This window comes from Grus americana, chromosome 2 (genome assembly GCF_028858705.1).
Source record: "Grus americana isolate bGruAme1 chromosome 2, bGruAme1.mat, whole genome shotgun sequence".
Lineage (NCBI taxonomy): Eukaryota > Metazoa > Chordata > Aves > Gruiformes > Gruidae > Grus > Grus americana.
Genome location: NC_072853.1, coordinates 169,415,942 through 169,432,752, shown reverse-complemented (window position 1 = coordinate 169,432,752; position 16,811 = coordinate 169,415,942). Strand labels below are relative to the sequence as shown.

Sequence of the window (16,811 nt, the reverse complement as noted above, 5' to 3'; positions counted from 1 at the left end):
AGGATCAGGTACTTATTTATGTAAGATAAGCTACAAAAATTCCTAACACAAAACACTGTGAATGCTAAAAGTTTATATGGGTTCAGGAAGACATCAGCGGACTAACCTACATAAATAAAATCCATGCAGAGGTACTACACAGAGAGGGCAGCTTTGGGTCAGAAAGGTCCAGGGCTACTAAGCACAGAGTATTTGGATGAAGAATCACTAGTCTTTGCCTTGTTCCTACACCACCATGTAGTCTTCTGCTGTTCCCTGCAACTGGAGGCACTGGGCTATTCCCACAGTATTTCCTTTCCAAAAACCAGAAGAGCAATTCATACATCTCACAGATCAGTTACATCTGTGCACCTGTATTCATCAGCAAATCCAAGTTTTCTCAATGAGCAACTCAAATTTGTTTAACAAGCCCATATTGCATAAAATCACATTGATCTCTGTTAAAGCCCTAGCTGGAATTAATATGTTCTGGGTTTTTTTTCTTAATTATGTGTGAACTTTTCTGTATTTGTTAGCCTGCAATTAGTGCAGGGCCAGGAAAGGACAAGCCTTCAGTTTCTACTGGCAGCTTGCTTACATGGTTGAATGCTGTACAATGTTTTCACTCTACCAGTCTTCTGCAAGTACCTTCCAATCATATTTCTTCACTGCAGTAAGGTCCCTTGATCTCTCCAGGCTGCCCTACACTCACTTCAAACACCTCCTTGTTTAACAACACAGGGAATACATACGCAGCGAACCAGTGACTCCATTCCAGGACCTGTTCCCTGACAATGTCCTAGCGCAGAGAACCGCACGGACAGCCCTTTGTTAAGGAAGTGGAATAAACTGTCCAAAAATGACAGTTCATGAGGCTCTTTTCTAGCTTTTCCAGTGTTAGCTGATTTATGCTCTGACAAGATAGTATTTACATCCATGATAATATAAAAATTAGTGAGATATTTTTTCATTTGCAAAGTTCTACTTTTTTCAAACCTGATATTCTCCTCACTTCACTACTGCTAGTAGTGATCTCTACAAACTGATGACTGGCTGGAAGAAACAATCACTTGTATCCACTTAAACCAGATCACCATTCAGTTTGGGGAGAATATCTATAGTTCTTCCTATTCTAATAAAACAAATATAATTTTTTATAATATACTGAAATATGCATCCTTGAGGTCATCCAGTCCTTCCCTGTCTCAAAGAACTATCACCAGTATCTCCATCATCTTTGATAGATGTTTACTTCTTTAACCACTGCCTAAGAGCCTCCAGTGACAGAGATTTTACAACCTTCCTAATCAGTCTCCATCCTTAGATATTATAAATAAAATATTTAAAAAAACACATTCTCTTATTGATGAAGTCTTCACAGGCCTCCTCCTACTACTGCCCTCTGACCTACCCTTCTTTTTGCTTGTTAGTCATGCAGATGACCAAAATCAGAAAAATATTCTTGTAAGTATATGCCACGGATTTACAATTGCTTGTGTATTATTCTCTGCCCCATTTCTTAATCAGACTAACAGTTTACTTGCTTTCTTAGTAGCAGTGGCTGCTGCTACACACCAGGCAGCTCACAGTGACATCCAAGCCTTCCTCCTGAACGGTTACAGTTCATTTAAAACCCAGCAATGCATGAGGACATGCAAAATTTGTTTATGAAATTCATTGCTCACCTCCTTTTCCAAATCACTGATCAATCTATTAGACACTCCATACTCCATACACATCTTTGGGGCAACAGATCTGTCTTTTTGTCTGTTTGAACACTGGCAACAAGTTACTTGTCACCATATTAAATATTTGTTTACATGATGGCATGCTTTGAGACCCTTCTTTCACTGTACTAAATGTCGTTTCATAGAACACGGTTTCTGTACTTACCATAAAATTCTATGACCGGATTTGAGAAGTAGATAACCAGACATCAAGAAGACTGAGGATAAGCAAAGGAGTCACATAAGGAATACATAGGCTTGTATAAATTAGCAGTCTTGATGTGTAACTAATATTAAACTGCAGAGATTAGCGGAAACTATGGAAAAACACATATTAGCAGAAAATAAATATGGATAAGGACTTAAATTAACTGGAAGAGCTTCCTAAGCACAGCACAGAGGACAAAGAACAAGATCACTATGGGAATAAAGAAGATGATTTGAACTGACAGCAAGTATATTGTAAATACAGATATGACTTGATAGTTAAGAAAGGGACATAGACCTTTATAGGTGTACCTTGTATATAAAAGGCAAGAAGATTGGTTTTGGAAGGAAGATAAAGTGGGAACAGAAAAAGGACACAGAAGGTCAGAACAACAGGACAAGAAAACGAACCTCTCAGCAGCTTCTTGTGTGAAGATGACATAGGCAAGGTCAACAGTACAAGGCACCAAAAGGAAGATTGCTGCAACTGAGTCACAAGAGGACAGATGTCAAAGCTCTTGTCCAGACAAGATCTGCACCATGGACCTTCTCAAGGCTATATGGAAAGATACCTGTTTGAGTAAGAAAAAGAGGAGGAAAAAAAAGGAGGGAGAAAAAAAAAAAAGGGGGGTGGGGAAGACAAAGATAACATCCATTGAAGGGATCCAGCCAGCAGAAAGGCCTTTGATAAGGTCTAGAGGATAGAAGATACTGAGGAACGGAATGGCCTGCAGTAAGATTAATAACTTGGTTTGGGTCAACAAAATTTAAAGCAACAGCTGGACACCCAGAGGGAGATGTCATAAAGATAGCCTGAACTGTATTACTGGACAGTAGAACATGCATCAATAAAGAGATAAATCAACATAAATGTGTGATTAAAGCCATATTTACCCATAAAAGTGCTAGAAATAGAGCAGAGAGGAACAAAAAAGAAAAAAACAAAGGAAAGGATGAAGCCTTTGGTGGCGGGGGGGGGATCTCTCTTCCCACAAAAACTACGTACAAGACCCTGATGAAACAGAAGAGGAGTGAAAGAATTGTAAAATAAATAAATGAAAGAAATCTAACCTTTTTAAAAGAAGAATTGTTAACCAGAGGTGTAACAAACTATCACGAACTCAAGCAGGACTAGAATGAAGTATCACACTTGAGATTTTTAATCATTAAGAGATTTCACCTTTCAGAGGTATCCTATTTGACTGGGACAAACAAGGAAGAAGACATCTTCTAAGCTGGCAATATGGAAAAGAACAAAGGCAAGATCAAGTGCACAAGAGCAAAGGGCGAAGTGACCTTAGCAAAGGAACATATGCTTCCAGAAAGATCAAGTGAATCCAAAAGCTAACTGCCCTTAGGAAATACTGCAAAATTATCCTGTTCATTTAAGTGGTCACATAGCAAAAAATTTTCTCACAACATTCAACCTCTATTTACCTTTCCCCATATTTGGAGGGGGGGGGGCGGAAAAGCTGCACTAACCAAATCAAATAATGTTAGCATAGATAAAATAAAACATAAGTAATTTGAAGAGGACATTTTTCCCTGAAATTAGAGCAGAATCTGACTCCAAGGAATTCCAGTAAAGTTTGCCATATAACTTGATTTTTCACGGAATTAATTCAGATGCTGACACACTCTGGATGGTAATAAAACTCAATAGCCAGCAATATGAAAACTCAATGTAATAGCGCATTCTCTTATTTGGTAGGATACAGGACCTGAAGAGATGAAATGAAGTTACAGCTTTTTTTATCTTTTTTAAGTAATGGAAGACTGACTACCCCAACCTGTGTTTTGATCAAAATGAACCTGAGATGAGGAAGAAACTAAAGGAAAGAACAAACAAGGAACAAACAGCAGAACTGTAGGAGATAATCATGGAGGAAAGGAGAGGGTCATACATGAGGTGTTCAGGCAACAGAGTAACAGACAAGAAGCCCCAGCTTCACTAAGAAGTAGCAGAAAGATGACAAATAAATGCAGATATTCCAGGCAAATTCAAGTAAGATGCTGCTAGTGGTAAAACTCCCAGGGCAGAAAAGGCAGACTTTTCTAGCATCCAAATAAGCAATGGAAATGAGTTCTGCTATATTCATTCTGGTATAAATTAGAAATTCCCATGCTTAAGAGGCTAGCATGCTGCTTTCACATGAAGTCCATCTAGATGTAGAAGAAGCAAATTCACCTAACTATTTCTGCCACTCTTCTTGATACTAAAGGAAGACCACTGATGTGCAAATGCCAACAGAAACCTTGGAAAAGGCAAAAGCATCCCATGTGCCCATCCCTCCCAACTTGCCTATGGTTCTGCCTAGCAATAGCCATCCTGAGCCAGACTCTCTTAATGAACTCGCATGTCCACAACAAAACCACTGCTAGCGACCTGCTCATCTGTTCTTCAGTCATCCCTGGACATCCGCCAATCTTGCGACAGACTGCTCCTGCACACTGGCACCACATCACCTGTTCACTGTTCTCACAAGCGCAGAACACCACCTAAAAGTCCTTAGCCTTGCCAGTCCCATCACATCCAGGATCTGCAGGACACGCTCTAGAGCCTACACATCTGGAGTAAGCCTGAACTACGGAGAGAACCTGGGAGCCTGCCGTGAGCTCCACAGACTTCCATGATCTTCGCACAAGAGCCCCCACCTGATGTCTTCAAAAAGGTGTCACAGGAGATGCCAGAATCCTCGAGAGAGAAAACACTTGGGACTATCAGTAGCCAAACAATATCTGCATTCCCTGGGGCTCTTTCACAGTCTTATTTTTGTTAAATGTGTATCAACACAAGAAATCCAAATGTTATAAACGGTGACTGCTCTCAATCACTAGAGAGTCATTTAAAGATCATTTCCAATGGTAGCAAAACAGGGTTAGCATTTCACCTTAAATGGAGATCAAAGACCTGATTCTTAAACAAAAGCTGGAAAATTTTTAAATACCTGAAGGGTTGCTTTAATTAAGCATGGCACCCTGAAATTCTCTCCTGGGTGAGTTCCCATAGACCGTTGCAGATCTGCAGAGCTAATCTCTTCAAGCCCCTGAAAGTCACCTGTTAAGTAGCCAGAGGATACACACGAGCCAAGACTGGAGACAAGAACCAGAGGCAGTACCACAAGGCTTCATCAGGCTTTCATCAGAATTGTTTTTCAAAACACAAGTTTGATTACAGAACAAAGTGTCCTACAAGCCCATTTGGGTCAGATCCAGTGCAGATTCTGCACCATGATCAGGCTCAAAAGCACGCTATTCACCATTCATGGAGAATCAAAGCAAAAATCACAGCACACATCCCCCCAGACACAAGCCTATATCATCAATGAATCAGTGCATATTCTGGGGGCTTTACAGACCCCGGTGCTCTCCTGGCAAGGCAGTTACCAGCGCCCCAGGAGCACACTGCAGGAGCCGATCCAGCCCAGCACAGAGCCTCCAGTTTCCACTCATCCCTCTATTCAGAGCCAGCCAGCTCACTAACTTTCCCGACTCACCACCCCATGGACCAGAAACTCAAAAAGTTTGCTTTTCGTAGCTTTGCGAGCCCCTCCTGTAACTTCGTCTGTAGCCATCAGGGTCTGCTCAGCCTCTCTCACTCTCTCTCTTCCTCTTTCTTTCCCTTTTCTGCCTTTTTCTCCAACTCTCCCCTCTGAGTCCTGCTGGGCTCTCACACTTCTAATAGCGCGGAGTGGGGAGGGGGCCCCTTCAGGGCCTTCCTGACGGCCCACTCGCGCTAAGCCTCAGCTGCTGCATTCCTCCACTGATAAGCCAGAAATAGTTTGTGCTGCCGGGTTCTGTGTGTTTACTCTGCAGGGACAGAAAATCCAGCTTTTTAAACCTCTCTGTCCAAACAGCGGAGATAAGCAGGAGGCAAATTGAAAACACGTCTCAGCTTTTTCGTAGCAGTGCTGCAACCGCTCCTCCTCTGCACCAGGGGATGGTAAATTCTGGGGCAAGGGGGAAGGGGGAGGGGGCAACTACAGCAGTGACATAAAACTCAGTACCTCACGGAGAGTCTTTTCCCATTAGAAAATGCAGCAGGCGAGCAGTGAGAAACAATGGTTTTCCCTTGCTCCCACTGCTCCTCCTGCACTGCATTTCCAGGCCTTTTCCCCAGGGACCTGGCAGGCAGCACACAGAAACATTCACTGGCAGCATTTCCAGCATGTGAGACTGAGAACTAACCCCTTTGGACAAGAGAGAGAAACAGCAGGAGGCAGAAAGCTGGGAACAGGGAGGGACAGTGTGTAAGAGCGAGGGGAAAGAAAGAGTGTGAGAACAGCGGGAGGAAGGGGGCGGGGGGCAGCATGGCGACAGCACAACGCCTGACTTGCTTCCACGCTCCCAGCCACCCGCAGCCTCTCTCGCGGGGTGACCGCTCTCAGGATGCTTTGGTATCACTGTGACGGATCCATTAGAGACCCCAGGTGATTGACAGACGCAGACAAATTATTAACACCGCAGCTGCCGTGAGACATCAGCAGCTCGCTGCTTATCACACAAAGCCCTGCGTGACAACGCGTGTCATCCCAGGACACTGTCGGGAACACGGAGCCCACCTGCCACCCAGGGAAAGGGGACACAAGGCAGCAGACTGCCCCCTCTGCAACCGCTTGCTGCTGCAGCAGCCCTGGATGGACACCGGCTAGCACAGCGCCAGACGCTGGCAGCACGGCGGCCATTCTGTGAGCAGCAGCACTGGCTCCTCCATAATGGCAGCGCAGGCAGCGGTGGCCTGGGGCACCGATCTGCTCACCGACAGCTCCTTGTGTGTCTGCGGCTTGCAAGGGGCTGATGTTTCCCAGTCTGCCTAACACAGCAATAGACAAGATGTTGCCAGGTTACGAGAGGGGGTTTTTCTATTTCTCTGCTTGAAATTCTTGTCTAGGGGCTGTGAATTTTCTGGCAAGACTGCAAACAGAAGAGAATCAGATCTGAAACAAACAAATTTCTGCCCTCAACCAGTAATAAAAACAAGCACAGAAGAGATGCTGCATTAGCCAGCAGTGAAGAGCAAACCATGGAGATCACGCAGCCCTTTGCACGTGGGCAAGAAGCAGCAACCTCCACTGATTTTTAGGGTGACCTGAATCCAAGCACTACTGTGTGGCAATAGCCATAGGAATCACAGAAATTTTGGGAGGATGGGCACTGTTATCAGCTCCCCATCCCCCTCTCAGTCCCTCAGAAGGAATATGCCAAGCAAAGCAGCACGGCCTTATCCAGTGCCTGAACTGTCCCCGAGGTTCTAGCTGACTTGAACTGAAGGCACACATAATCTGGAATCAAACTGCTACGTGTCTGGTGGACTCGGTACTGTTAGGTTAATGGCTGGACTCAACCTTAAGGGTCTTTTCCAACCTCAATGATTCTGTGACTCTATGTGTCAGCATGCCTGGCAAGGTGCATTAGGCCTGCATCTGCAATTTTTTTTTAGATCCCAGAAGCACACAGAAATGTTGGCTCCCATCTTGTGAGCCCTTTCCCATGCTCCCAGCAAGACGACATGCCTTTTCTTTAGAGACGGCGCTGACTGCTGGCTCCTGCACTCGCCAGAGAAGCACCAGCTTTCCCCGCAGCGGCGTTACTGACACAGGTCTGTGCAGGTGTTGTCATTCCCATTCCTTGAGGGGAACCGTGCAACCGCCCTCACTGCACGACAAGGCACAAACGAGAAGCTGGCGGCACGCTTAAGCCCACAGCGGCTGGTTGGAGAAGGCTCCCGGCAAACGGCCGCTCGCAGCCGTAACGGCCTCCGACCCCGGCACCGCCCGGCCCGCGGAGCACCCCGCGGCTCGTCCCTGCGCACCCGCGCACGGCAGGGCCGCCCGCCCGCGCTGCCAGCGCACACGGCGTCGCGGAGCGGGAAGGGGCTGGCGGCGGCGGGGCGCGGCTCCAGGCTGCGGCGCGGCGCGCAGTCCCCCCTCGCGTCCCCCCGCGCTCCTCCGCCAGCACCATCGGCACCGAATGGCAACGGCGCGCCCGGCACGGGCAGGGCGTGCGCCAGCCGGCGTCCCGGGCGCGCCGCTGGCGGGCGGGCGGAGGGCCGTGCCGCACGCTCCGGGCCGGGCCAGGCCGGGCCGAGCCGAGCCGAAGCGGGCCGCCCGCAAGTCCCCGCGGGCCCCGAACGCGGCGGCGCGCATGCCCGGCGCGGCTCCCGTGAAGGTCAGCCGTGGCCTAGCGGGGGACGCGCGGGCGGGGACGGCCGGACGCCGGGAGGGAGCGGCCTTAACCCCTTCCGCGCCGCGCCCGGGGGGCGCCGCCGCCGCCGCCGAGCCCCGCCCGGGGCCGAGTCGCCGCCCCGGGGAACGCGACTGACCCCGCCCGGCGGAGGCCGGTGTGCAGGGAGAGGTGTGGGACTGCGTGGCTCAGGGAGCGAGCCCGTGTGGCGGTGGGGACAGGCGGCGCCGCCGCTCGTCCGCGCCCCCGCCGGGGACGGAGCTCGGTGCGGCCGGCAGCGCCGGGCCAGGCCGCGGGGCTCGGCGCCGCTCGCCGCCCCCCCGCCAAGGGACGTCCCCGGCGAGGCGCCGCTGACGCAGGGCTTCCCGGGCTGGAGGTGGAAGACAAAGCGGAATCGGGCTCTTAGCAGGCGTTTTGCGATTCCCGTGATAGCAAATTCACTTGTCGGTGGCAGCCAGAGAACACGGCGAGCCCCGCGCTCGCCCCCATCGCCGCGCCAGCCATGCGGCCCCCGCGCCGCTGCAGCCCTTGGGCCCTTGTGTCATTGTCGGGACTGCGCAGTCGGGAGGCGTGCGCTAGGGTTGCGGGTTTGATGCTTTTTTATTTTTCTGGCCAGTTATAAAGTAATAAGCTACAGTTGCTGTCATCTCCATCAGTAGCTGGCTTCTCTATTACTTTCTGGAGCAGGAGGATATATTAGGAAGTGTTAATTGACTTTCAATTTAATACTGTACAATATGTATTGTATTCTATCTGGATGTTCTTAACAGGCATTATATAAAGAGATTTTCTCGAACATGAAATTGCAAGGTCCTTGAGCATTAAGGAATGGCAGATTCACTGTAGCCATAGACTGAATGAGTAAAAAAAAAAAAGTAATAGCCAGCTGTTACTAGTATGATTGTAGTTTTCTAAGTACTTAAGAAATCAGTAGAAGTAGCTCTTTATTTTGCAAATGGAAAATAAGGTACAAGTGGATGGAAGTGACTTGCCCAACATCACCTGGCTGAGAACGAAACCTATGTCCTGCGATACTTCCACTCACCACAGTGCTGTCAAGGAAAACTACTGCACAGTGCGTTTGCACAAAACGGTGAAGGTTGCAGTGCAAAAATGTTGTCTGCCAAACTAAGAGAAAAAAATAATTTTATTTTAAATTGTTTCTTTTTCTATTTTCCCTACATGTTTTTTTCATAAAAGTATAGACATGTAGTGTATGTGTTTAAAAAAAAAATGCCTGGTTCAACCCAAGTCTTTCCCAACTGCTGCAAGTATCCTGGCAGCTCCCAGCCATTTCTGGTCTAGAAGATGTCAGTGGCATGGGGCTCACTCTACAGTGTTTGTGTTCCTTTACTAGTTCTCAGAGGCTGAGCACACTCTGGGGCCTCCTTTCACGCCTCCACTGCTCACTTTATGCTATATTCCTAGGCCATTTTATTTCAAAGAAAAGCTGACGTTCTTCCTCCTTACCTCTAGGGGCTCTGAGAGGCCACTTTTTCTCCCACAAGTTTGCATGCTTTGGTTTTACTTCTGTGCTATTATTCAAACTTTTAAGATTTTTAAACTAAGATGGTCAGGTTAAAAAAGATACGAATCAAGTTGTTGGTTTTGGGAGATATGTTTGCAGCTGCTTTCAATTTTTTTATCTGCACGTAATTAAAGAAGCACATGAAGGTGCTGGTTGCCTTAAAGAGGCATGGTTTCTCTCATCCAGTTTTCACTTAAATCAGCAGCACTCTGTTTGCTTAAACTTAAAATATTCTCAACAGTTTTGGAATTGATGCAATATGGCATAGAAAACGTACTGAAAAACAGACGGAAAATACCCTGAGATTGAAGCTCTGCTTATTCTAAAGAAATGACCACTTGTTCCTGAGTTCAGAATTATTCAATATTCTCATTAACAATATGGATAATGAATTAGAGAACATGCTTATTAAACTTCCTAGCAACACATGGTTTGGAGGGGTTACAGGGATGCTAGGAGAGATGATTAAAATGCTGAGAAGCTGGAGATGTGGTTTGAAAAAACAGGACATAATTCAGTTAGAAATTGTGCGAAGTTCTACATCAAGATAGAAATCAACAACTATATAAATAGAAGACGGAGGACAATTGGCTGAAGAATATTTTTTTTCCCCCAGAAAAAAATATTGGGGATATAATGGATCATAAACTGAATGTGAGTTAACAGTACTACACTGAAACAAATTAAGCAGAAAAAAAAAGAAAACCAAAAAAACCAAACACACACACACACACCCCCCAAACCAGAAAAGCAGTAACTGAATGCTGCCCCACTTCTCTCATCTCCTTGGTGGCAGCATAAGCAGTGACAATGACACTCTGGATTATTCTTTTTTTCCCCCACATTTTGTCTCTTCTTCTTCCCCATCCCTTATCCTCTCTAGGGCACAAGCAGTCCCAGCTCAACATTTCCCTGAGGCTGCAAAATTAAATTTTGCCAGTATTGCTGAGGTACCCTTCCAGAGTAATCCTTCTGTTGTGGTATGAATTGCTAATGTCTCAACCAGACTGTCCTTTGCAGTTTGGGGCTCTGCACATCAGACAAAATACGTGTAGGAGAAATCAGGATGGTTCAGAGAACAGTAAGTGTGACAAGAACTGTAAAGCCCCAAAAGATAAAGAGAAAAATAACAGTGCTCAGATATCCAAAAGGCTGCTGCAAATACAGGGAAGAGCTGCTCCCCGTATACACAGTACAAGAAATAATGGATTGAAATTTCTCCCATGAAGATTTAAGTTAGTACAGAGTACAGCAGTACAAGTAGAGATGTTCTGGGATAGTTCGTCCAGCAAGGATGGGAATCTCCATCACCGAAGGTCTTTCAAGAACAGGTTAGACAAGTATCTGCCCAGAATGATGCAGGCAGTGTAGATTCTGACTTGGGGCAGGACAAGGGACTAGCTTGTTCCCAGAGGTTCCTTTTGCCTTATTTTCCTACAGAAACTGTACAGAATTTCGTAAGACAATACTTTTTTTCTATCCAGAGTGGTTTCCCCTGACAGATTTCACAGATCAGATGAAAATAAGCTTAAGCCAATCAAAAAGGGTCCCTTAAATTTTTATTTTGGAAAAAATACACATCTGATTGCTACAACAATGTAAGAATAAGGAATCTGCATAAAAAGATTGCTGCCAGTTATTTGTTAAGAATTCCCAAGTATTGTATAACTTTTACACTGCGGCTCTTTGCTCTCCCCTTGACTCGCATGTCTTCAACCACCATCTTGCATGACTGCCTCATAGATCTACCTTTTTACATGTTAGGCCTTTCCACTAACTGTTTTTAAAATCTGTCTGCAATGAGGAAATACCATAAGCAATTTGTAGCACGCATAAAGAAAGAAGACTTGAAATAAAGGCAAAAAAGAATAAATGAAGGCAAAGAAAAGCATTTGTCTCTGTCTCCTCCAGAGGTTCCAAACATTATTCTGCAGAGGTAAAGAGATAATTACAAACTTACCTCCTGATTATTTTAAAAGCAATCAAAGGCAACAGCAGGGATGCCAAAAGATGGAAAAAAGATATGTAATACTATAGCATGCAAAATAATAAGTCATCAGTGTTATCATGATATCAACTGTACTTGTATTTTACCCAACTCTGCACAATTCTTCATGACCCCATATTAAGCTGTCTAGCCCTACTATGTCTCTGGCTCCACTTTTCCATCCTCACCAAACCCGCTTCTCCACAGCTCGTGCAGTGACATCTGTGCATGGCTTGTCACACCTTCTTAGCAAAGAAGCAGAGTGCTACAAGCAGCAGTCCACAATACTTTTATTTTCTAGCCAAAGGCCAAAGCAGAGCTGCAAAATATGAGAAGTTAGAAGGAAGACTTTGGTCCTGGAAGAAGAACTGAGAAGACAGGAGATTGTGTTGGGAGTACAGATTTCTGTTTTTCAAAAGTGAAGGAAATAGAGGAATTCTTGGTGGGGAATCCTGGGGGAAGAGAGAAAAAGACCTATCAACAACTACCCCCAAATATACTGTCCCCTAGTCCAAAAGGTGGAAGTATCTTCATGATACTTGGTGATTAGAACAGTGACTTTAGGGGGTGTTTGGTAGGAGCATCATAAAGGATTCACCTGCTACCACGACTTGACAGAACACAGATGGGGGAGCCACTGGGTCAGCAAATTCACTGTTTAATCAATAGCAATCATGTCATATGTAACCCTTTCAGGTGTAAATTTATTACATCACACTTTAAACCTTGGTATTCCTCTGGGAGAGCTGCTAAAAAAACCTGAGTTCTTTGAATGACAGAGTATCTTCTTTTAGTATATCTGCCTATTCCAATTTATTCTTTTACTAATATTGCCCTTAATGGTCATGTCTAATGTTTATGCTCTGAAGCATTTATAAACAGCAGTCATACCCACATTCACTTGTCCTTTTGTCAGACTAAACAAGTGAAACTGTTATTTGGTCTCTTAAAACTGAGTGCCCATTTCTCATCATTCCATCAGCCTTTTCCATGTCAGTCCCAGTTAACCTGTCTAGAACAAGGGCAAACAGAACTGTACCTATAGTCTCCAGAAGGCCGTGTACTCGTGTGGCATTAATACTTCTCTCACCAGCAGAAATCTCTACCAAACTTTGCTAGGTTCACAGTTGCCCTCCACGATATTATGACAGCGATAACCCCACGTTCTACTGCAAGTGGACTAATGTACTGGGCTGTTTCTCCTTCTTAATCACTGCCGTTAGATAAGCCTCCATCTTACAGTGCTGATTCCTGTTGCAAGTCCCTAAGTGCATGACTACGCACTATATTGTCATCAGATATCATCCAATTTCTATTTGTGTGGTCTTCAGAATCATCCAGTTCTTGCCATATAACTTATTCTCTTGTGCTTCAATGATACCTGTCTATTTTGTATCATCAACAAATTTCATTACTACACTATTTTTGTGCCATGGGCATTACTAAAAATATTAAATTACATCAATCCCAAGGCAAATCCTGAAGAAACCGCAATGTCTGTTGTGTCTTCTTTACTGAGTTCCTTACCTATCTTGCAATTCTTCTATTATCTGTCTTCTGAGTCCCAACTAAATTTTCAGATAGCACGGTATCAAAGGCTTCACTGAAGTCTAGATAAATAAGACAACACTGTTTCCTTTGTGCAGAAAATTAGATATGAGAAAGATAGTAGGTTAGTAAACTTGCACTGCTTTTTTATCCCATCTACCATCTACATCCTCCTCATGCTAAGTTATTTTCTCTTAAAAATTATTCTTGAGCCTTGCATGGACTTAGAATCAGACTAATGCAACTGCCTAAGTATTCTTGCCCCTCTATATTACAGGAAAACTAGCAGGATTTCCTGTTTCTTTATCAGGAAAAAAATATTTTTAAAGCCGATTTTGATTAATATTAATAATGCTAGGAATTACATCCTATTCTCACTGAAAATCAATTGAAAAGTATCAATAGTTTAAGCAAATCAATAATAAGTAAATACTGACTGAAGGATGTATTAATATGCAAAGCTACATCAGATCTGAGAAACAGTCTTAGAAAGCACTAGGGGACTGGAGAAGGCACATAACCAAAGAAGGAAAACAGAACAATCTTGGCATAGACTGTCTAATAAATTCACCTCCCATTTCAACTAAACTAGTAGAACCATTAATAGGTGAATAAAACCACATCAGACTTAGAGCACAATGGAACTGAGAGCAACAAGTAATATTGGTGATCATAAAAAACCTGCATTGCCAGACAAGCCCACGTCTCTTTTTAATTTTATTTGGCAGAATAATTACAATTACAAACAGATCACCCCCAAGAAAAGTCAAAGTTAATCTCATAGAATCATAGACTGGTTTGGGTGGGAAGGGACCTCCCAGCCCACCCAGTGCCACCCCTGCCATGGGCAGGGACACCCTCCACCAGCCCAGCTTGCCCAAAGCCCCATCCAACCTGGCCTTGAACCCTGCCAGGGAGCCAGGGGCAGCCACAGCTTCTCTGGGCAACCTGTGCCAGGGCCTCAGCAGCCTCACAGGGAAGGATTTTTTCCTTACATCTAACCTAACTCTACCCTCTTTCAGCTTAAAGCCATTACCCCTTCTCCTGTTGCTACATGCCTTTGTAAACAGTCCCTCTCCAGCTTTCCTGTAGGCCCCTTAGGGACTGGAAGGCTGGAATAAGGTCTCCCTGGAGCCGCCTTTTCTCCAGGCTGAACAACCCAACTCTCTCGGCCTGTCTCCACAGCAGAGGTGCTCCAGCCTGTGGATCATCTTCGTGGGCTCTGGACTCGCTCCAACAGCTCCATGTCCTTGTCCTGGGGACCCCCGAGCTGGACGCAGCACTGCAGATGGGGTCTCACCAGAGCGGAGCAGAGGGGCAGAATCCCCTCTCTCAACCTGCTGGTCACGCTTCTTTTGATGCAGCCCAGGACACGGGTGGCTTTCTGGGCTGCCAGCGTGCATTGCCGGCTAATGCTGAGCTTCTCATCCACCAACACCCCTAAGTCCTTCTCCTCAGGGCTGCTGTCAATCCATTCTCCACCCAGCCTGTACTTGTGCTTGGGGTTGTCACGACCCATGTGCAGGACCTTGCACTTGGCCTTGTTGAACTTCACATGGGCCGACCTCTCCAGCCTGTCCAGGTTCCTCTGGATGGCATCCCTTCCCTCCAGCGCATTGACTGCATCACACAGCTTGGTGTCATCAGCAAACTTGCTGAGGGTGCACTCAATCCCACTGTCCTTGTGGCTGACAAAGATGTTAAACAGTGCCCGTCCCAGTACCGACCTCTGAGGAACACCACTCTCAAATGGTACATAATTACAGCAAACATCAATGACTTTGGAAAATGGCAGCCAGTGGGAAATGGCTAATGTAACTTAAATGCAATGTAGTAAAACATCATTATATGCCTGAAATTCTTAACATGAACATAATATGTAATTGCCAGGAAAAATAAAAATTGCTGAAGGGTATTAACAAAAGGTTATAAACAAATTATAAAAAAAAGTGGAAGGGAAGTGGCTACTAGGGACACCAAGGACGGTTGTTATATCCAGATTGTTTTACCCTCTTCAAAGATCTAAAAGAGGGAAGTAAGAGGCATGTAGATTAAATCTTCAAATGGGAAGATTTGGGGGAAGTTTCACAGCCAGTCAGGACAGAGGATTAAAAAAAAAATCAAATGGCCCTAAAGTGTTAGGCAGACGATTTAGGCTGGAAAAACTCAAGCAGGTGGTGGAAGATAAATCCTGAGGTGAAAGAACTGTGCTATGTCTGTAGCAGTAGGTAAGATGGTTTTCTAATCTTTTAAACATTCACCTAGTACATAAATACATACATGAAATCACAGGAATAATGAAATGCCAGGCACAGCAACTTGTGACAGAGACACGATTACAGTACTCGGGCTTCAGCTGGGCAATACGCTGAAGGCTCTTTTTGAGCAACTGAGTATTGCAAAAGTGGAAGACATCTGGCTCTAGCACGATACAGTGGTTTGTCTCCTTGTCTCTCTCACCAGAGCATAGGCACAGCAGGCTGGCAGCTTACAGCTTAGACCATCAAACTGCACTTGGCAAGGGGGTCATGAAGTCATAAAGTGTGCATGTAATGCACTGCACATGCTCTCAGAAAAAAAGCACATCTAAATGACCAGGCACGTAAATGGTGGCACAAGTCACTTGTTAAATGGGCTTCAAAACATATGTAGAAGAAACATAGGCAGAAGAAACATAAGTTAAATCATTATGGCATTCAGTGCTTTGCAAAATAAACAGAACTTACAGTGGTAAAACTCAAACAGCAGAGGGGTGTGTTTGTGCATGGATGTGCACTGTGAGGGTGAGAAGAGTTATGTGTTGTACCTTATGTCATATTATCTGTCACATTTCACAATTCTTCCCATTCTTGGTACTCGTTTCTAGGGCCTGAGAGTACTAGGAGGTACAGATACAAACAATGTAGTCTCTGGCCTTTACAGTTTACAAATTAAGTTAACAGATGGAAATAGAAAGAGCGCAATGGAACAGAGAGAGCACTAGTCATCCTGACAGGCAGTGGACTTGGCACACCAGCTGTCTAGCTCCGCTTATTTTGAATAGCCACCAAATTCCTACTCTGTGCAGCCCATCCTTGGCACCTGTTTTCTGATCAATTTATACCCAGCCTGCAACTTGAAACCATAGAAACAACATACTTGTGGGGGATTTTGACTGCCCTGTTCTCTCTTGGGAAATAAGTACGCTTCATTCTTCAAAGAGATTCCCTAGCACTCAGATGCTACAACCAAGCTAGTACATGTACATATGATACAGCAACACTGAATATTAGTTATAAATATGATGCCAAATAATAAGACATAAATCTCTGCTAAGGTTATACAGAGAAAGGCTTTCTAAATTGTTAGCTATAAGCCCAAGATACTAAGAAAATTAGAAAATGATTTCTTTAAATACCTTTAGTTAAGATCTTGGATATTAATCTGGAGTAGGATATTCACCTAGTCTAAACAAGCATAAAACAAACAAAAAATAGTGAAAAGTTTATGTAATGGAAGGTCAGTCACTAATATTCCAACCATAAGGGATACAGGGACCAGAAAACTGGGGGGGGGGGGGAATCCAACACAAAAAAAACCCTTGTCATATTTCTGCTCTTGAGAAAAAGCTGCTTTTGTCTACAACATAACTGATTCCTTTCCGACTGCATCT

The 16,811-nt window shown here is 44.9% G+C and overlaps 1 protein-coding gene across 8 annotated transcripts in view; it reads right to left on the bottom strand.

Moving 5' to 3' along the window:
* The window catches only part of SMARCD3 (SWI/SNF related, matrix associated, actin dependent regulator of chromatin, subfamily d, member 3), a 111,002-nt gene that overhangs the window by 70,904 nt on the left and 23,287 nt on the right, over window positions 1–16,811 (bottom strand). Inside the window, exon 1 of one of the 8 annotated variants that reach the window (XM_054814326.1) lies at window positions 4,862–5,600. The exons of 5 other annotated variants lie outside the window; for them this stretch is intronic. In XM_054814326.1, coding sequence (XP_054670301.1) covers window positions 4,862–4,921 — 60 coding nt within the window. In that variant the 5' untranslated portion in view covers window positions 4,922–5,600. Of the gene's footprint in view, window positions 1–4,861; window positions 5,601–16,811 lie in introns of those variants that run through there. 2 more of the 8 variants (XM_054814324.1, XM_054814325.1) reach the window with 2 other exon arrangements.